Raw genomic sequence first — 22,502 nt, forward strand, 5'->3', positions numbered from 1 at the left:
AAATATATCGTCTGTGAAAATTTCAACTGTCTAGTTATTACGGTTCATGAGATACAGCCTGGAGACAGACAGACAGATGTCTGACAGATGTCTGTCTGTCTCCAGACCCGTATGTATGGTATACATAGTTTTTAGGGTTCCGTACCCAAAAGGGTAAAAACGGGACCCTCTATTACTAACATGTATTTTATAACTATGTATACCATACATACCTAATGTAAGTACCTGAACACAAACGATTCTTTATTTATTAGTCGTACAATGGACTGTAGCAAGATTATGCTTTTTGCAGAATTTCTTAACCGAAAGAAAGTCGTTTGTATTTTGTATAACCGTAAAGACAACTAAAAAATAACATAGTATACAGAATACTTAGCTTAAAATGTTCATAAAATTAAAATGAATAATACAAAACCTAACAAAATAATATTAGATAATTATAATCGTTTAACGTTAAATAATTGTTACAGTCACCACTAAAACTGTTAAATTACTAAATTAGGAAACAGCAGGCGAGGTTATTGACTTCAGGTAAAAGTACAAATGGCAATGCCATTATTTTTGAATCGTTCATTAAACGGAATCCCTGGCGGGCAACTCGGATTAATCATCCACTGCAAACTGTTTAAAAATTCAAATTATCTGTTCTACTCGGCTTTCTTGATCAAGGCGGAAAACGAGAATTAATATTTAAAACTCGCAGCTAGAACTGTTCTAAAGCTTCGTGTACTCGTACCTATTCTACGGTTAGGGCTGCGGATGTGGTGCACGCGGGAAGCGTGTTGGATATATGTGTTCAGGTTACAGGTACAAATAATACACCTTTTTAGGGTTCCGTAACCAAAGGGTAAAAATGGGACCCTATTACTAAGTCTCCGCTGTCCGTCTGTCACTCCGCTGTGTGTCTGTGTGGCTGTATCTCATGAACCGTGATACTTAGACAGTTGAAATTTTCACAGATGATGTATTACTGTTGCCGCTACAACAACAAATAAAAAGTACGGAACCCTCGGTAGGCGAGTCCGACTCGCACTTGTCCGGTTTATTTTTTATTTTGTTAAAATGACGAACTTATTAGAAGTTATAATAGGTTCAAGAAAAAAAATGGATATCTGCTTCGTTCCTTCCAGGATCTAAAAAGCACTGTCAGAGTTAAGTCAAATATACGAGGTAATTATTTTAAATGGTTTTTGTTCTACTTGATAATTTACAGAAATGCTTCCTTTTTACTCTGTCTAATTTCTTCTAGATTCATTGCATGTAAGTAAATACTCTTATAAAAACCAGGAAACATGCAATAAATTTAATAAACAGAATCGGAGTTAGAAATTCGCAAAAACTTTGTGCATCTTTAACTTCACTCTGTATGTAAGTAGTATATACTTTGCAGCCACACAGAGCGTAAGGAATATCTAGGGCAAAGAGTAATAGGGCCGGGAAATTGTCCGGCCGACTCTAATTTCCATGTCAAAAAAAAAGCGTAAGGAATCGAAATTTTCTTTAGTCTCATCATTCACCGAAGATTAGCTCGAAAGAGGGTATTTGTCGACTTGCAAGCTGCACGCGGTATGCCTCTCCCACTCCACTCAATGCCTAAAAGTAATAAATGTTAATTGTTAATCATTCTTCTTCTTCTTCTTCGTCGTTCCCTCATGACTGAGGATCGTGACCAAGAACTATATCCCTCCATTTAACGCGATCAAGGGCTATGTGGGCTGCCCTCTGCATGGAACCACATGCTTGTCTAATGGAATCCGACCATCTTGCCGTGAATCGGTTAATCTTGCCGTTGCATTGTTAATCATACGCAAATATTAATAAAGAATGATTTTCAAGAATGCACAATAAAATAATGCTTTTGCAGCTTCACAAACAATCAAGCATTTATTTTGTATGTGTATTTTCCACAGAGAAAATAGATCTTTTTTAAATTCTATAAATTTCTCGGACTGTTGTTTTGTAAAATAATAGACAAGCAAGGAACGAATGAGTTCCCGTCGGGAAGCGGATCATCCCCGTCGGCGTCGTAACGAAGCCTTCGGGGCTCGCTTTACGCAAGGAACAAAACTTACATACCGAGCTAGGATAAGAAGGGTTTATCTACACACCAGTTTCAACGACACACACCCCTTTTATTCGTAGGAAGACAGGTGCATCAATTGGCACTGTTTGGTGTCTTTTGGAGAAAATCAGAAAATGTAGACTATTTTAGGATACTTACACACCTTACCTTACACATATCGCTACCTTTTGACAATATACATAAGTATCAGTGTAGCGAGATCTAATTCCAGCTGTCGAGGTGTCTCAAAATTCAGTATGTTTTGGAACAGAACGGAATTGGTTCATTTCACCAGAATATTGCTTAATGTAACGCGTGTGACTTTATTGTCAGCTATGCACCTGATAAAATTCATACCATTGAATTGTAATTACATGAATAAGTAAAGGTACGGTTTACATTAATTTGGCTTGTAGTAAAGCGTGCGTTGGCCCGTTCGACGTGAATTTTACATAAATGCTCGCAGTATTCATATTTAATTCGAATTTAAAGCATTCTTTAAACTGACAATTTTAATGTATTCCATTTAACAAAGCGATTTTCTATTATTGCCAGTACTTTCAAATAGAATAAATAATAAACAAGCAATGGATAGTGATAAGCTATGTAAAACCTACTATTTTAGAAATACAATCTAATATGCTTGTTTACATAAATACCGTCATACGGGGGAATTATAGACTGGTGCATATAATGAGACAAAGCGTAGTAGGAAATTTAATTATCTACCTATACTGGCAAAACCGTTAGTGATAGGTTGGTTAATTTACTGTCAACTCACCCGCAGGAACAACAGGTTCATACAGGTACCGTAAAAATTGCTTGTTTCTATCACAATTTCTCTTTAAAAAATATTTTTTAAGTGCTTTAAAACTGGTGATTTTATTGTGCTGTAAAACAGTGTATGTCACGACTTTTGTATCTCATTATTCTTAATGTGTAAGTATACCCGTTTACCTAAACTTACTTTTTCGTCGACAGTTTGACATTCATATTTCCCCAGTAATGCCTTACCTTCACGAAAAAAATCTAAATTTAGTAAAGGTGTGTTCACTTTGGGTGAAGGTACATATTAAAAGAACTGCGATGTTGCAGATACCTAAGAAGTACACATATGTCGCTAAAATTTTTTTTTTTTCATTAAATATTTAACGTAAAAAAAAATTCGAGACGATAATTTATTGTTGTCGTATTTTTTCCAATAAACGTGTTCAATGTGAACGCGCCCTTACTTAACTTGCTTAGTATATTTTTTTATAACGTCAAAACAGTCCCAACAAATTAGCAGACTTACTTCGAAAAATCTCACCAAAACGTTGGTGTCTAAAGCTTACCCCCCTCCATTTTCTAACTTGGGATAGACACATAAATATTAAAATAAAATAAACTATTTGCATATACGTTGGTATTATACCAAAATTTTTAAAGCAAAATATAACTAGGGAACTTCAGTCTACGAACAGCAACGAGATTGTTAATGCTATAATTCAAATGTTTTTTTATTTTTTTGCCTGTGAACTTGAAATGAAACCTGTCTATAATTCCCCCGTTTGACGGTATAATTGAAGAGTAATTTACAAATATTAGTGCTTTTTATTGGAATGATTCATTCAGTCATTTTCAATTTAGAGCAGTTCAAAGTCAACTGTGGATTGTGAAATTTTTGAACGTTTTCTAATTATTTGTTAGACGAAGCAGTGAAAATGTTACAATATGTAATATATTTGTGATTTACTCACAAAGCCCTTTCATTTGATACCCTACATGGTATGATTAAAAAAATAGTAAAAAACTTTGTACTTTTTGACGTCACAGCAACTACCTCCACCACTTTCGCGCTTGTCATCTCATATATTTGTGTTCAGGACATCACACTGAATGCACTGATACCAAATATGCCCATATTTGCGACGACATGAGCGAAAATCGATTTCCAGAAGACTTCCAGACCAAAAACCGACGTACTATCATGGCTTATGCCACAGATTAGCGTGAAGATTAATGAATGAATGAATGAATGATTAGGATTTATTTCAAGACAGGTCCCATATTGTGACATACACACATAATAATAATTTTACGATTTTTTTCGGTTAATATTAATATTAACATTAACCTTAACTAGCCTAACCTTAACCCGTTATTTCAAAGATTATGGAGAAGGCTATGTTTGTGAGACTAACTGATTACTTAACTTTGTATAATATTGTATCACCCGACCAATTTGGTTTTCGAAAGGAGCGGTCAACTGAACTGGCCTGCTTCGAATTAATCAAGGACATATCAGAGGCTACTAATGACAAATTACCAGTGAAATGTATATTTCTTGACATGAGCAAAGCTTTTGACTGTGTAAATCACTCGAAACTCCTTTCCAAGCTTGAATGCCTTGGTATCAGAGGTAATGTTCTAGATTGGATGAAAAGTTACCTGACCAACCGAACACAGTGCACGGAAATTGCGAGAATAGTCACAGAAGGGAACAATCTTTTAAAGAGAAAGTTTAGATCTCAGTGTCGTGTCAATGAGACAGGGGTGCCACAAGGAAGTAATTTAGGCCCTTTGTTGTTCTTATTATACATAAATGATCTTCCACAATCAACATCGCAAAGGTGTATAATTTTTGCCGATGATACTACCTTAATAGTAAAAGGAACTGACGTGAATACTTATGAATCGGACATAAATAAAGCATTAGCAGATGTTAATACATGGATAGAATGTAATGACCTAAATATTAATGTTAATAAAACTCTGTTTACACAATTTCATCATCATAATTCGAATTTAACTGTGAATCTAAATATTAATCTTAATAATACTCCAATTGTAGAATCTCATAGTGCCAAATTCTTAGGCATAATTATTGATGAACATTTAAACTGGAAACATCATATCGACGCAGTGTGTTCTAAACTAGCGCGATTTGTTTTTGCCCTGAGAAATCTTAAAAATACAATTTCCACTCGGGCCGCGTTAGCAGCTTACCATGGATATGTGTCATCTACCCTTAATTACGGCCTGCTACTGTGGGGTAATTCTGTTGAGGTCCAGAGGGCATTTATGGTCCAGAAATATTGTATACGAGCATTGGGTGGCGTTAAATATGATGACACGTGCAGACCTCTTTTCCAAAAGTTTCACATTCTCCCCCTAGCCTGTATGTACATTTTAAAACTATGTATTTTTACAATAAACCACCCGGAGTACTTTATAAAGCGCGAGGAAATGTTCGCAAGACAACTCCGGGCTCAGTACCAACATCTACTATACCAGCCAGCCTGTACCTCTGATATATATAGGAGAAATGCTTTTAATATGTGTGTTGTAATATACAATAACCTCCCTATAGAGCTGAGAATGTTGAAAGGAAACGTATTTAAAATAAAATTAACTGAATGGCCACATGAACATTGCTTTTATAGTGTTAAGGATTATTTAAAATTTAAAACGTAATATTTAAAATGACAGTTTTTTTATTTGACATATGTAATTTATTTTATTTTATTTTACTTTTGACTAATGTACCATAATTCTCTCTTTTTTTATTTATTTAATTTCATTGACATTGTTTTATTATGATAGTGTTTTAATGATTGCATGTTAGTAATTAATAAATGTACCTTATTGTACCATTATGTAAATATTTTGCATGTTGATGTTGTGTCGACTGAATACTGCGTCCAACTATTTTATAAGATCTGATTGTTACGTATTCAAGCAAATAAATATTCTATTCTATTCTATTCTAGATCCGTCGTGGGGTTCGAATATTCGGGAACATCCCGGAATATTCTAGAATGTTGTGGAATGTTCGGGAAATACATACCTATATACCTCGGGGCTTATACATATACTTACAACGACATGAAATGTTGTTAATAAACAAGTATTGTAAATAGAGGTAAGTAGGTATTTAAGTTACGATATATTTTTAATATAAAAATTGTACCTCTTATACATATTTTAAAGTTTATCCTTTCATTACAACTACCACACAATCTCACGTCAACTCCCTGAGCGAAGCAGGGTACTTCAGCTAGTATATGAAAAGTTTTAAAACTTTTAAGTAGTCTCTTCGCGAATAGCACAAAAATAATAATATATTAAGATTATAAAGCTATGTTCAACTTCATATCTATCGTTTACTACCTAACAGCACAATAAGATTTCGTGCACGTATAAACTACCGAGTCTACCGACATGTTTTGTATAAACCGAAACCCGTCATTACGTGCATTATTTGCACTGAAATTGACGGCGACTGATTGCAAATTGCACCCAAATACTGGAGATTGGTTTTTCTGTCCAATCCAATACCAATGTATAAAAAATTAAATGGTGGTTTTCGATGCTACGAACGAGACGTTTTATTTATTTGTGTGACTTTTGTTACAACTCGTGAGAAAATCGAGTGTAATTCAAAATTATGGATGGTCTCATGGGTTTTGTTTACCTACCGTGAAAGTTGATACTTATGCCATTTTCAAAAGGGGGGTAGGTAATCGAATTATCAAAATTGTCAATGTTTATCCCGGTTTCTGCGTTTCCGGTACTTTACATACATTGTTCAATAATGTAACATTTTTTTAAAAGTTTTTACCTGCATTCTGTTTACTTACTAAGTTATTGTAAGATGTTTTTATTTAATCTTTTGTTCATTTAAAAAAATATTAACGTTAGAGCTTTCCTGAGAAGTAACCCTACGTAGGATTTCTGTATGTATGTATGTGTACATTCACATGATGATTTTTACTAGAATATTCTACTTTTTAGAAGCTCTAGTGGACAGACCTACTTTTTGCACTTTTTTTAGCTTGATCCCTCATTAGCCTAAAAACGTTTTCAGTAAAAGCCAAATTAAACTACGATGCTTAATTCGAACTTTTTAATGGTAAATGGCGGCTTATAGCCATTTGTTAATTAGAGCATATTCAACTCCACTAATTGCATCTCATTTAAACGGCCTGCCCGCAATTAACCCATATTACTAGCATTTTTACTTACTTCGTTATATGAAAATTTTCCTTTGAGGATTTCGCGAACATATTCAACGATTATATATTATGAAAGAAAAAGTTGTAAAGTGGATACATTTAAAAAAATGGAATTAGAAAGTAGTGTAATAAATTCAAAATATGATTATTTCGTAATAAGAATATGCAAGTAGGTCTACCTACATACATCGTGAATTGTTTCATCAGTGTCGTGACCATTTTTAATCTTTGATTATGCAGAGCTTTATGCTCTATCCTCTAAATATCGCAAGCAACTATCCTGTACCCTACTTAGCCAGACTCTACTTAATAGAAAGTCATTAGAGCGAAGGAGTAAAGCTCTTTCTGACTATGTCTAAGCGACGAACGTATATAAATACGACAGTTCTTGCCCTATAAAGGTCTTTCCCGAATTGACCTTATATCTTAAGTATACAATGATGATTTTGCGGGCGGAGTCGGAAGCAGTAGCTAGTTTTTGCGTAAAGGGAAATTCAGCAGGTGGTCTAAGTGCCCGGTTAATAACGCTTAACTCCTTTCAATTAAGAAACAGTTCCATAGGACAATTTGTCTAATCACAAGCTTTTACAAACCTTTGAGGTTTAAATGTACTTAAGCCACCCACAGAATGTCGACTCAATAGTCTGTGGAAACATTTCTGACTGTTAAGACGGCCCTACATATTATTTAAATAAAAAATAAAAGTTTACGCCCAAAATGAGGCCGTTAAGGCAAATAGATTGCTTCAAAGTTAATATGAAATTTTGGAAGTTACTTGCCGTTTGGCCTCCAAACGATATGCAATCTTATTACCGTTACTATCAAATGTTTTTCACGGCGTTCATTCTTTTAAATAACTTATTAGCTACAGTAAATTTTATTTTCCTTCCGAGACAATTAGATATGTTTATAGATGAAATGATATTTTACTTCTCTGAAATAGCTGTGACATCGAAGTTTTTGACTTTTCTTTTTATGCGCAAAAAAATTCTAATGATCTTGAGTATGCTCGAGAGTGATATGTTTCAGCCTGAATCAGAAAATGGCTTAAAAGCAATCGACAAAGCGAAAAAATTTAATGTAAGATATTTTAAAATAGTTGCAACAGTGTCAGCAACTGCTCATTTATCACATATATTCCCACCAATATTACTGCATTTTATTTTACATGTAAAATTAGAACTCCCTGTATGCAATTTTTCATTTTTATCGGATGATACTAAACAAAAATTTATTTACCCTTTATATGAGTTTCAAGCCCTCTACATGCATTCTCAAGTGCTTTGTAATATCAGTATCGATACATTTATTCTCGGTTTACTAATATACGCCATTGCCCAATTGGATATACTTGACGATAATTTGCGAAGAGTCACCGAAAAAAAACAAATATTAGTTACACGAGCTGATGATTCTATGGAACGAGCGGAGAAAGAAAATGTCATAAAGAAACTCAACGATTCTATAATTCATTATGGTGAATTGGGGCAGTATGTAAAAATATAATTATTGATTTGAAGGAATTAGTAATGGAGTACGCATCGCTACATCTTTCCTCACAAAAAATTCTGCCTCTTTCGAGGGGGACGAGGTAGCACACATATTAAGAAACTAACTACAAATACATTTTTTCCTCTCGTTACGACGCACCCATACTAAAACAATACAACAACACTAAGTTAAATTAGCACACTAATGCAGAAAAAACTATACGCGGACACAATTTCACATTACACTGATAAGTGTAGGCGTAATCGAACCGATTAATAGGGCTTCCAAATGTCTGGATATTATCGTATCGATATAATTTTCTAGACGTCATAGACAGCGCCACTTGGTACTCGTGGAATAGTTTAACAAACATATCAAGTAATTTACTGGATTACAAAATTAAATAAGCCATTACGGTGCTTACTATAAATAAAGCTACTGCTGCTACCTACTACGAGTATATCCCATTTCTCATTTTTCAATATCAAGAGGAAAGGAAGAAAAAACTAAGCTACATACTAATACAATAAAATTTGGAAACCATGCGTTGTATTTTTCAATAATTGAAATACTACCGAAAGTACCACTCTTTAGTTAAACATAGCGGCACCGTTGAATTTTACTATGAATACAATTAATTAGTTATGCTATAATTTTATGTCAAAAGAATATTTCATTTCTAATCGATATTTTACCGTAAAGAATAATACTCAGCACTATTTTAGTCTGGTAGACCCGGCCACAATACTTAATTCACATTTGCTTGTAATTTCATACATTTTAAGGTCTACTACCTTATTAACATTAAATACGGTGACGTTTGAGTTTGGCGAAACATTGTATTATGGTGCACATATTGTATTTTCCATGTTATTATGAATAAAATAAAATAAACTTCAGTCAAAATCAAATACGAATTGTATGCGATTTTTTTAACTGATTTTGTAATCGATTCTAGATGCCTCGTTTCCATGTTGTAATATGCTATAATCAAAGCAAAAATGTATTTAACTGTCAAACGATATTCCATCCTTTTGTATATTTGATGTATTTGATCGCTTTTTACACCCATAAACAGCACATGCAGACATTTTGACGGAGCTCGTCACGCGCGGAATACGATTGAAAAACTGTCAATAATCGATGAATGAAGTAGTTTTTATAAAATGGTCTGAAAATTGTTCCGGTGTTTTTGGAAGATGAGTTCGACATGAAAACGTCTCCATTACTAATTTCTTGAATTGTAAAGTATTGATGAAACGTGCAAAAGAAAGGGAATGCCTGAGGAGTTGGTTTGTAGGTCGAGCCTTAACCAAATCTATGAAAAGACGAATCAGGCATCTCCTTTTGCAACTTAGTAACGTAAAGGGTTTACTGCTTGTTCATTTAAACAAAACATTCTGAGCATATTAAAGAAAATTGCTATTCATAAAAGTTTTTCAATTTGTACATTTCTTACAATAATATAATTAGTATTTTGTCAAAAATAATTTCAGAATTTTGAAATATATTCAATGTTTTTATTTTTTTTTACTACGTCGGTGGCAAACAAGCATACGGCCCGCCTGGTGTTAAGCAGTCTCCGTAGCCTATGTACGCCTGCAACTCCAGAGGACACAATTGAAAAATGAATTGATAATTACATTGAATAATCATTTATTTCAGAAGAATCCATATTATATTAGTAATTTATTTTTATACTTTTAAACAGGTTCTGTGACTTGGTCCAAGATGTATTTAGTATAACATTGTTCGTGCAGTTCGGTGTGGCTTCTTGTATAATTTGCGTCGTCCTGTTCAGATTTACATTGGTAAGTACATAATCAAAATAATCAAAATAATGCGCTATGTGTCTATGCCTGTATGTATACCGATCAAATTGTAAATTTTACTCAATTTCTCGCTCTTCTCAACAGCCGGCGCCATGGCAGTACTTCATATTTTTGGGATCATATATGTTCATTATGATCCTTCAAATTTTGGTACCCTGTTGGTTCGGCACTCGCATCCAGGATAAGGTATCTATATTTTTAGGGTTACATAGCCAAAATGACAATACAATACAATTAGCCTTTAATCACTGACTTAGTTATAGTTTTGTTGTTTCTTTATAATTGATTTTAAATTTTCACTAGTCACGTTGTCGGGGTTTCCGACAAAAGCTTTTCAGTCTTCTCTGTTTCGAGCGGTTCGTAATATTCACTTTGGTGGGAAATCGTCCTCCCATCTAATTTTCGGGTGTCCCTGACCTCTCTTGCTGTATGTAGGGAACCAATTGGTTATATTTTGTGTCCATGTCTATTTTTGATCCTGACATGTGACCTGTCCACCTCCAGTTTCTTTTTCTTATTTCTCTGGCTACGTCTCTAACTAGTGTAAACGATAAGTGAAGATAAATACTGGACTTTTAAAATAGGTACTTTATTAAATCAAGTTGATTACAAAATACGTAATAGAGTACAATTCAAGTAACCCTAACGAAAGTCGCCGCAACAAGAGAGCTCTGAAGGTCGTGCAGCCCCTTTTATCGGCTCAGTATCCCCACCGAAGTCGGTCGGTAGACGGGGCGGCGGCCACCTGGGCCTATGACGCAGCTCTCCGATAGATGGCGCTGTAGCGGCTCCTCGTAGTGTCTTTGTGAGCCGCTAGGTGGCGCGTTCAGCGCTTGGCGCCATGGTTGCCAACACTAGTTTTTTCCTAATTGGTGTCAGTCACCATCTGTCATTTATTCTTATTTCTAGCATGCTTCTTTCCATGTCATGTTGACAAACCGCAATCTTTTGTATGTTTTTCTTAGTGCATGCCCATGTTTCACAACCGTATGTCAAGCATAGCAGTAGACAGGTATTCAAAAGAGTCAAAATATACTTTATTCAAATAGGCCTAGCAACAAGCACTTTTAAATAGTCAAGTTTTACAAATATTACCTTAATACACTTACTTAGGACACTTTTGTTTTTCATTATCTCTTTCATAGACCTGGGGGCCGATTTGTGAATTTCGACAGCTCGATTTCGTGTATTTCGTTCAATAATATCTCCACTACTAGGCATTTAAATTCTATTAACAGAATTGAAAAAGAGTGGTCAACACCACTAGATTCCAAATTTCTATCGCTCGTATGGGGACCCCACTGGAGTTTAGAATCTAAAGTTATACCAAGAAAAACTGTACTATCAACCAATTCCAATTCCTCGTCCTTCACAATGACACTTGTTTGCACATGCCTTACGACTACTAGTGACAAACTTAATACATTTAGTCTTTATCTCATTTAACAATAAATTATTAACATTGAACCAATTTACTACTTCTGAAATAGCATCGTTTATATCATTGTAAGCTTGTTGCTGTCGTTTGACTTTGAAAATAAGTGAGGTATCGTCTGCAAACAATACTATATTGTAGTTTGGATTTGATTTTCATTAGGACACTTTTGTTTTTCATTATCTCTTTCATAGACCTGGGGGCCGATTTGTGAATTTCGACAGCTCGATTTCGTGTATTTCGTTCAAAAATATCTCCACTACTAGGCATTTAAATTCTACTAACAGAAATAAAACTATGAAAACGGATTATATCGCGTATATTGAATTTATAATACATCCCGACGTTTCGAACTCTTTACAGCGTTCGTGGTCAACGGGTGACTGAGGAAAAATTACAAAGTGCAAAAATACCCACATACTAAAATAATGAACAATCATAGACTACAAACTTTAAGGCTGGTTGTACATGCAAAATCGGTTCATAAGGCTAGTTATACACTATAATTATTTTTCAAGTAAAGATATATATATATATATACGCGATAAAAAAAACTACGCCGGCTCCAACCCTACACCACGGACCCGAGAAGATTTAATTCCCTCCTAAATTGTAGGAGGGTATCCCAATATGACACACATCTTTTCAAAACATCCGAATGTCCAGCATCATCCAACACTAAGGTCTCACAGTCTATGTCTCGCTTGCTCCTTTATCAGATGGACTACAGGATCCCAAGCTGGTGGTAGACAAAAGCCATCTTCCCTATTAAAGTTTGGATATTTCTTAATCTCAATGACCTCGCGCAGCATTCTGGGTATGTACCGCTTCTCCTTGGCAAGAACCAGAGGCTTATCAAACTTGATTGAGTGATTGGCTTTATCCATGACATGCTCACACACAGCAGACCTAGGTCGACGGTGCTTGACATCAGCTATGTGTTCCTTCACCCGAGTGGAAATGCTCCGTTTCGTCTGCCCGACATATGATAGGCCACACTCACAGTCCAGCCTGTACACTCCTGCAGTCTGTAGAGGGGTATTGCATTTTACAGGCCTCAGGAATTGTGACATCTTCTTCATTGGCTTGAAATATGTTTTTATAGAAGCACGCTTCAAGATGTCGCTGATCCTGTCCGTGACCCCCCTGACAAAAGGCAGAATGGCAGGCCTGCGCTCGACTGTGGGGATCTTAATGTGGGACCTCTGGTTGACCCGCGGTATCCTGAGCTCGTTTGCCTGGAGCGCGCGCCTGGCATGCTGGAGCTCCGCGGCCAGATGCTGGTCATCACATATCCTCTGGGCTCTCTGAAACAAAGATTTGCCTACTGTAACAAGTTGACTGGGATGGTGATGCGATTTGCCATTTAAGTACCTATCAGTATGAGTAGGTTTCCTATACACAGTGCGACCTAGGGTGTTATCAGGATTTCTTTTTACCAATACATCTAAGAAGGGGAGAGAACAGTCTTTTTCCAACTCCATAGTAAATTTTATTTTGCTATGGATGGAATTTAGGTGATCCAAGAAAGTTGAAACACTACTTTTTGGAAGTATAGTAAAAGTGTCATCTACGTATCTTTTAAATATCTTCGGTCGCACAGGAGCCAATGAGAGTGTCCTCTCCTCGAAGTCCTCCATAAAGATGTCAGCGACTACTGGAGACACCGGAGACCCCATGGCCACGCCGTCGACTTGAAGGTAGAATTCACCATTCCATAACAAGTAGCCAGATGTAAGGCAATGTTCCAACAGCTTAGCATATTCCTCTGACATGTTCTGCTCACATAACCTCTTCTTGACAATTTCAATGCAGTCTTGTACCGGTAGGCTTGTAAATAGCGACTGAACGTCAAAACTGACCATGATCTCATCATCAGTCAATTGGAATACCCTCCTACAATTTAGGAGGGAATTAAATCTTCTCGGGTCCGTGGTGTAGGGTTGGAGCCGGCGTAGTTTTTTTATCGCGTATTTATATATATATCTTTACTTGAAAAATAATTATAGTGTATAACTAGCCTTATGAACCGATTTTGCATGTACAACCAGCCTTAAAGTTTGTAGTCTATGATTGTTCATTATTTTAGTATGTCGGTATTTTTGCACTTTGTAATTTTTCCTCAGTCACCCGTTGACCACGAACGCTGTAGAGAGTTCGAAACGTCGGGATGTATTATAAATTCAATATACGCGATATAATCCGTTTTCATAGTTTTATTTCATGAGTAACTATCGCGGTAACCGAAGACAATATTTTCTACTAACAGAATTTAAAAAGAGTGGTCAACACCACTAGATTCCAAATTTCTATCGCTCGTATTTAAAAAAATTGCATTTTGCCGTTTTGCACCGATTTTTGGAGTGACGAAATCGAGCTATCGTAATTTAAAAATCGCCTCCCAGTATTTGTTCCATGTATTATTATTTATTAATCCTTCTGTCTAGTTCTTTGAGCATTTTATCTTCTGGTGATATCACTTAACCGAGACAGATATTCTATTTCATTTCCGTCAACTATTATAATTATTGGGTGGTAATCTTTGTTTCTCATCACCTCTGTTTTGCTTAAGTTGATGGAGAGGCCTGCTTTCGCGCTTTCAGTGACCATTGTTGCAGCATAATTTGGAGTGTAGTTGGGTTTTTTGCAAAGAGTATCAGGTCATCAGACTCGTCAGCAAAACCAGGTTCAGCCTGCTGCCATTTATGTTTATCCCATATTCCTCCCAGTTCAGCTTTCTGAATATGGATTCAAGAACCGAGCAAAAGAGTTTTGTTGAGGGGAATCTCCTTGCCTTACCTCGTAATATTTGAAAAGGTTCTCCTTTACTTTCTAGTTGGACTACAGCTGTGCTTGTCTCATATTATTTTTATTTTCTTCAAAAAGGCACTCGGGGACTTTCCCCTAATGTCACTGCGGTCGACACTCGACCGCGAATGCAAGCTGTTTTGCCGCTGCGATTTAAATGGCACCTTTAACAGCACAAAAAATTCTAATCAAATGTAATCTCATCTACGTACTTACTCTTGGGTTGTACCGTTGTATGGATTAAGTGTTCGTTTAGACCATACCGGCTACACGTAGACAACAAAGCAACAACAAAACTAGAAGCACTTTACAGTCGTTTACATTCGAGTTCACTTTGTTCTTATCTACTTAAAACATCGCCATATACAAATAAACCCTTTTATTTTAGAGTCAACAGCTATCCCAGGCCGTGTACGATTGCGACTGGACCGCTAAGTCTCGCTACTTTAAGAGCAGTCTGCGGCTCTTCGTGGAGCGAGCCAACAAACCTGTCTCAATAACGGCCGGGAAAATGTTTCCACTTTCGCTTACCACTTTCACTTCTGTGAGTTGAAAATAGTTTATATTTTACCAGAATTTACCAGATCTTTCGAACTTGCACGTCCAGAATGGAGTAAAAATATCGCAGTTCTTCACTGAATACTTTACTTTCATTCAAATTAAACTTTAGAAAGATAAACTATAGTTATTTGTTATACAAGCGTGCAAAGTTGTATTTTACCGGCGAGTATGGAATTGAAACCCGAGCAAGCGAAAGGATTCTATAGTTGAACCACGAGCGAAGCTAGTGGTTCTAAAATAGAATCGTGAGCGTAGCGAGTGTTTCAACACACGAGAAGTTTAAATACATTTGCACCCGTGTGTAACACAAAACTTTTCACCTCACTATAGCGAGGAAAGTGCAACATGCAAAAAAACAGCTCATAAAAATACGTCTTTATTTGTACACATACTCATCATCAGGTTAATTCTAATCATCATCAATATGGTATAACATTATGCAAATTATAGTTGGTCAAACCAAATTGGCAGTAAATAAGAACAAAAATAAACTACTCATCCTTTTCTTTTGGGTGCGTGTACTTGTGTAAGACAAAAATAGTATGATTCTCTCTGTCTATGTTTGAAATGAGACAGTCCTTTGACAAACTATATGTAAAAAAATTGTTGACAATGTTGACATTTCTGACGATGCGTTTTGAAATTGCAGCGACTCAATTTGTGCGTTCAGAATTATATTCAACATCATTGTAAAACAAATGTTTCTTATGGAATTTTGAGGCTTTTTTTGACTTAAAATCATTAAACAAAGCTAAATTTATATCGATAATTAATATCGAACAAACCATTATCATGAGCGTTTTACGTTTTGTTATCTGTCAAAAGCTACTAAAACACGCTCCAAGGTCACATTACTTTCCCCTCTAGTGGATAAAATGCGTTTTTACCCGCTTGTTTTAAAGGATAAAATACGGCTTTCCGAGCTAGTGAGGGGAAAACTTTTTTCACGCAAATAAGTATAAGAGAACGTATTACATTAGGTGTGTATGGAAGCCTGGAAGGTGACTAAAACATGGCATTTTTTCCAGATTATGAATTCTTCGTACTCATTCTTCACTTTGCTGCGCCACATGCAATCTCGGCAAAATTAGATCTGTATCGTATTAAAATAGGTATTCGCACCATTTATTACAAAATGTAATCAATTTCAGTGTAAAGTTGACTCAGTATAAATTTAGTTGAAATTAAGGTTTCCTCTAAAATATCAAACCAGTGACAAAAGGTAGCACGAATTCGGTTACTTACTTAAAATTTCAAAGCTTTATTAATTTTCACCCTGGCTCGCAATATTGATTCTAATTAGAATACTGAAAGTGAACTCGAGGTCTGCAAATTATATTTGATTGATGGATATAATATGAAATTGTGAAATATGTATTCAGCGGTGTTCATGGTAAAGTTTTTGTTGGATAATTTTAGTAAGTCAATAAGGGCGGTTCTCTATGCGGGAATATTTTAAACAAACTGTTATTAGTACCTACGTATCTGATAGCTAACGGTGGACTGTATATTGAGATGAGATGATAGAAACACGTATCATAAATTAATACTTTTAATAAAATACTAAACAAGAAAATACCGCACAATATTTATCGGTGACAAGGCAGACTGACAATCAGTACTTGACATAGAACAATAATAAAGAGTAATAAAGCGAGGTTTAGACTAGCAAGAACTTGCATGCAATTTACGTTACATTGCTGACTACTAAGGTAAACTGCATTCAAAATGTTTATGAGATGACACATTCTTAGCGTCTATTTTGTTAGTTTCATCTGATTTCTTATGTATGTGTTTGTATATGTCTTTATATATATATATATATATATATTTTAATTATATATGTATGTATTATACCTATGTATTATTTATATTAGTTGTATGAGTTGTGTAAAATACCTACTTTGTTTTGTAATTACAACGTGATGTTGCACCGCCTACAAGTTATCTGCTTTGCCCGAAGGTTGACTGGTAGAGAATGCCTTGTAGCATTAAGGCCGCCTTTTGTACATTTGTATTTTCTTTTGTGCAATAAAGATTAAATAAATAAATACCGCAATGTAATGCAAATTGCATGCAAGTTCTTGCTAGTCTAAACTTAGCTTAAGATTTTACAAAATAACATGTACGAAAGAGGTCGCATGCCAGCCAGTCGCCAACAGTATCTATGTATATATATCTAACCGCATTATGATGAACACAAATATTTATTTGTTTATATGATTCTGCACTGCTTTATACTAAGTCCGTATCCTATCCTGATTCATTGACAAATAATATACATAATAAATAAATAAATATACTTAACCTGTTTGTATTTTATTACAATATGTCGTCCGTAAAACGAATTGAGGAACTGCGATCATTAAGTACCGGAAAGGGTGTAGGAAACAAATGAATAAATGGAAAAACACTTTTTCTCAGCATTGTACTAGACGTCACACACAAGCACCAGGACAATGGCCCAGCAGTTAACCAGTGGCAGTAATAAGGCGTTTTTGCGAACAGACAACGAAAAAAGGAAACAATGATTTTGGCCGTGACTAGATAAATAAGATGTCGGGACGTGACGAGGGTACTGGTACAGTTTTTATGGAATCTTTCAGTGGGTGGAGCGTATGCCGCGATCCACCTGCTTCTCATTGTTTAGGCCTTTGAATACATTGTTAATGCATGGATTGGGTATAATGCCGCGTGCGAATGTCAGGCCCAGACCCGATGCGACCTAAGTAAAGTGCCGACTGGGGACGCCACGAAATATTGCTAAGTAAGAAAACACGAATAGTTGGGGTCCGCGGAAATTGGCACTTGTACGCTGTCTGGTTTGGTTAATAAGCGTCGAAATATCGGTAGCTCACAAATAATACAAAAGGTAATCACGGTCTATATCCCGGTCAATATAAGTCTAGTGAAACTAACCGTGAATCATTCAAAACTCTGAGTGTACTACTATTTTATTATATACTATTAATACTATACACAATAAAATACATACATATTTTAAGTTTTTGTCTGATTGTTACAATAAAATTTAAGTCGATTTTCTTCAACTAGACCTAGCCTGCGACTTCGGTTGCTAACAATTCAGATTTTAAATCAGTTACAGTTTTGATATGATATAAATGGCTCGCTCTTAGTAGTGCGCGTTGTGTCAAGGCATCTCGCTCGCCCTAATATTTGTGATTGTTAAAGTCGTATCACAAGGGAAACTGATATCTATAATTGACCATTTTGATTGAGATACAAGTTTGTGATATTTTTTCATTGTATTGACAATATTTATTGAAAAAAAGAGTATTTTTTAGTTTCAGTAGGTATGTATATTTTTTTTGGACAGGATGGAGCTATGAGAAATCATAACCCAGTCTACGCCGTAGTCGTCAATACCGTAGCGTCCGTAGATATTAAACCGCATACGAGTATGTAACGATAACATCACGCCTTACGTCAAACGTAAAGTACTGAGTTGCATAATATGTTGCATATTTTATCAACTATGTATGAGTCAGTGTTGACAGTTTTTTGTTGAGGATTTTTTCTTAAAGATACGTAGCCGTAGGGATCAAAACTCTATTTGGCGAAACATTAGGTTGAAATTTAGCTCTTACCTTCCCCCGTATCATCCAATGTACACACACAGCCATATGATTCCGTCTAAATCAAAAAACACTTTCCCACTTTGATAGAGTCCACCGTCCACGACGTGAAGTAGGTCAACCAATAATTACAAAACCGATTGTAATATTTCCATTCGTAAACATCGACAGGAATAAAGAATAAAAATGGCGCCCGCACACGTCCTTCCGGCTGCAAACGATGATTTAGTGGCTATCCCTGGATTTATAGAGCGGCCGGGCCCGCCCAGCGACTTCAATGAATAATAAATTGAAGATCTTTCGATATTATTGATACTTCGGGTTTCTTCGTGTGATCTATGCACGGGCGCGAATTGAAACCCTTTTATTAAAACATATATTACAGGACGCGGCCCGCTGGTGACACTGAATAATATGCTCCTTGTTGCTACTATTCTTTGCCAACTTCTTTTATTTTGGGCTTTATTAGGTACGCTAGGAATATTTATAGCGATTGTCTATACTTACTTACTCATGTAATATTCTCGCGTTTGTGGATGGCATATTGCCGGTACATAAATTCCGCGTTTTGGCTCAACAGTTTTTATTGCCCTCGAATTATATAAGTAATAATAAAATTAGAGATTGAATCACTGAAGTTCTTACACTTATTGACGTACATACATACTTTAAATCTTCTGCCAAGTCTAAGTTGGTCATAATAGTTTTTCAGAGCTGAAACTGGCATACTAATTAATTTAGTAATCATGGCAATAGAGAGGCTCAACTGACGTCATGTAAATCATGCATCAATACTTCAAATACTTGACGCCAAAAAGGCTTTCTAGATTTACTAATTCTCTAACAAGAATCTAGTTAAATGTTAATTCTAGGCCACCTTCCTTCGACAACTTGCTCAAGTTGTAAGTCAAAGAGTGGAACACTTACTTGTACTCTGCAGCGGATTCCCCGAGCTAATTCGAAGGCTGCCGTAGTTTGAGTTGCCGACTTTGGTTAATTCAGCTAAAAGACAGATAAAGCAGTATCAAGATTAATCACTCAGCTCCGAATTCGTTATTATATCGTCGGGTGTACGCAGAGTGCGCATGGAACCCCACAGACTATATGGGATGACTTTCTTGATGCACACGAAAGAAAAAGCAATTGACTAAGTAAACCTACTCATATTTGCAATTACATAAAGCAAAAGGCTATAGATTACACTTTAATATTAAGACTAGGAGCGGAGGTAAATTAGATGGATGCTTACGTGACGAGATAGATTTCCAGAAAAAGGACGTATCAAGAGTCTGACAGTCATAGGCAACTTCAGTGTTGTCATATCATAAGTAAGGCATAGAGCACATATTAAAATTAAGTAATGCATACACTGACCATCTTAATATTGGTAACGAAAACGAATTTTCTCCAAGTAATACTTCATCTGTAGGTGCTTATAATAGTCACACGCACGCGCTGTTAATGTGAAAATCATATAAATATCCCTTTTTTTCGTATGTTTCAATCCCGCTGTTCAATACATATAGCATATGAGGCAAAACCAAATCGAAATAGGTCTAATATAAAAATGCAGACTAATTTAGGCAACGAATCACGCTATTCAGCCATTCATAACTGTGCCAGACACATAAATTAAAATTATTTCATACGTTCTCAGAACACAAAACGCACACAAAATACTCTGAATAAAATAATAGGCGAACTAGTAAGAAGTGATCTATCTTAACGTTCTAGCTTTAAGTCGATGTAGTCGTGACAGCGCTAACGCAAACACATGGTAGTGGGGTTAAAACTTGCACCGCATATAAAATTAGTTAAATAACTCCCTAGGAATCTTCGCTCTATATGGAAACACGTCTTTGCTCTAAAGCTGAGCAAATTAGAGCCAGCTATGAGCAAACTTGCGCACATTAAGCTCGCTTTCTAAATTAATTAACGCGCTTCAGGCATTTACGAAAAAATATTGTTCATTAGCTGAGAACTAATTATGCTTTTATAAATGAGTGCTTAAGGATTTCTGTTTGTTACGTCAACACGTCAAGTGTTTTGGTAACTCAGGATTTTTAGCTTTTAGGCTTAATTGATGACCGACATTTTTCGTTAATAATGCGCCAAATTACTTAGCAAATAAATTCTCATTTTATTCGATGATGATGATGGAGAGGAAAATCTTTAAAGCAGATAATATACCTAATTGTAAAATTTAAGTATATACAGTTATTCTTTTACAGTACCTATATAATTACTTTTTAACCGACTTCAATTTCATAGAAGGAGGAGGTTCTGTATTCGGTTGTGGCTATTTTTTTTAATGTATGTTCACCGATTTAAATATCTAGTTGGTCCCATAGTAAAAGTTGCTCAGTATAATCCCAAAACCTCCCTGGCAACGGGAATGCACTTATTTTTTAGCCACTGTATATTTTAATTCTAACATTTAAATAATTGGTATTCAATTAAATTTCTATTCAATTCATTTATTGAGTTCAAGTACCTAACATGACTCATAGTAGTAATTTGTTGGTATACCTACAATATTAATTCGTATCTTCAAATATAGATATAACTCCGTAATAGATGGATACAGTCTAAGGAAAAACCGTACTACCTTTGGCCTACTCTCGGATAGATGGCGTTGACGGTTTCGTTTGTTATTTAACAATTTTAACGCATATCAGTGAAAATCATATAGAAATAATTAAAGCAAATAAAAAAAAAACATTTATCCATCCATACTAACATTATAAATGCGAAAGTCTGTCTGTCTGTCTTTCTGTCTGTGTATTCCCTCTTCACGCTTAAACCGCTGAACCGATTTAGATGAAATTTGGCATAGAGATAGGTTGAGTCCCTGAGAAGCACATAGGATAGTTTTTATCCCGAAAATCATCCCTTAAGAAAGTAAAAAGCGGGGTGGAATTGAGATAATTAACGAAGTGCCTGCTAATTTGTGTGCATAATATGCTCAAATTTAGATTGCTATGAGATATTTTCCAGGCGCTATTCTTACTCTAGCTGCGGTTACTAAGTCCACGCAGACGAAGTCGCGGGCAAAAGCTAGTATAAATATAAATACATTTTATGGTATATGAAATCACATTTAGAAACGGGTCTACCACGACCAGAGAAACCAGTGTCGAAACGTCGGTAAATAAAGGTAACAAAATAAATTCGCGATAGACCCGTTTCTAAATGTGATTTAATATGTGTTCAAACCGCGAAAGTTTTAAATGTTACATTTTATGGTATTTTTGTACATTTTCATTTATAGTTTTAATACTTTTAATCGTGTGTCGATAGATGGCAGTGAATTTACTGTGGCTACAAAATTTACTATGACAGTACCGCTTTAGTATCCTCTTTGGTACATATCTCTAAGTATGTAGGTAATTATTGATTACACATATTATGGGCTGCAGGAAATATGCAACTCACAAATTAAAATAAGCAACTAAAGTTTGAATGATATTGGTTGTCTAAACACTTTGTTTTACTACGACGTCGGTGGCAAACAAGCATACGGCCCGCCTGATGGTGGTCAGTTTCCGTAGCCTATGGCTACCTGCAACTCCAGAGGTGTTACATGCGCGTTGCCGACCCTAACACTCCGCACCCTCGTTGAGCTCTGGCAACCTTACTCACCGGCAGGAACATAACACTATGAGTAGCATTCGCTGAGTTGATCAGGCAACACTCAGCATCAAACAAAACAAGTCGTCT

The 22,502-nt window shown here is 35.7% G+C and overlaps 1 protein-coding gene and 1 long non-coding RNA gene across 5 annotated transcripts in view; one reads left to right on the forward strand and one right to left on the reverse strand.

Moving 5' to 3' along the window:
• LOC134756031 (uncharacterized) overlaps window positions 1-22,502 on the reverse strand; it is a 473,838-nt gene that overhangs the window by 100,823 nt on the left and 350,513 nt on the right. The window lies entirely within an intron of this gene.
• The window catches only part of LOC134756004 (odorant receptor 7a-like), a 154,779-nt gene continuing 139,813 nt past the window's right edge, over window positions 7,537-22,502 (forward strand). Inside the window, exons 1-5 of one of the 4 annotated variants that reach the window (XM_063692769.1) lie at window positions 7,541-8,549; window positions 10,262-10,361; window positions 10,467-10,568; window positions 15,014-15,169; window positions 16,215-16,298. In XM_063692769.1, the coding sequence (XP_063548839.1) occupies window positions 7,777-8,549; window positions 10,262-10,361; window positions 10,467-10,568; window positions 15,014-15,169; window positions 16,215-16,277 (1,194 nt within the window). In that variant the 5' untranslated portion in view covers window positions 7,541-7,776 and the 3' untranslated portion in view covers window positions 16,278-16,298. Of the gene's footprint in view, window positions 8,550-10,261; window positions 10,362-10,466; window positions 10,569-15,013; window positions 15,170-16,214; window positions 16,646-22,502 lie in introns of those variants that run through there. The other 3 variants (XM_063692772.1, XM_063692770.1, XM_063692771.1) reach the window with 3 other exon arrangements.

The sequence above is a fragment of the Cydia strobilella genome, chromosome 3 (assembly GCF_947568885.1).
Source record: "Cydia strobilella chromosome 3, ilCydStro3.1, whole genome shotgun sequence".
Lineage (NCBI taxonomy): Eukaryota > Metazoa > Arthropoda > Insecta > Lepidoptera > Tortricidae > Cydia > Cydia strobilella.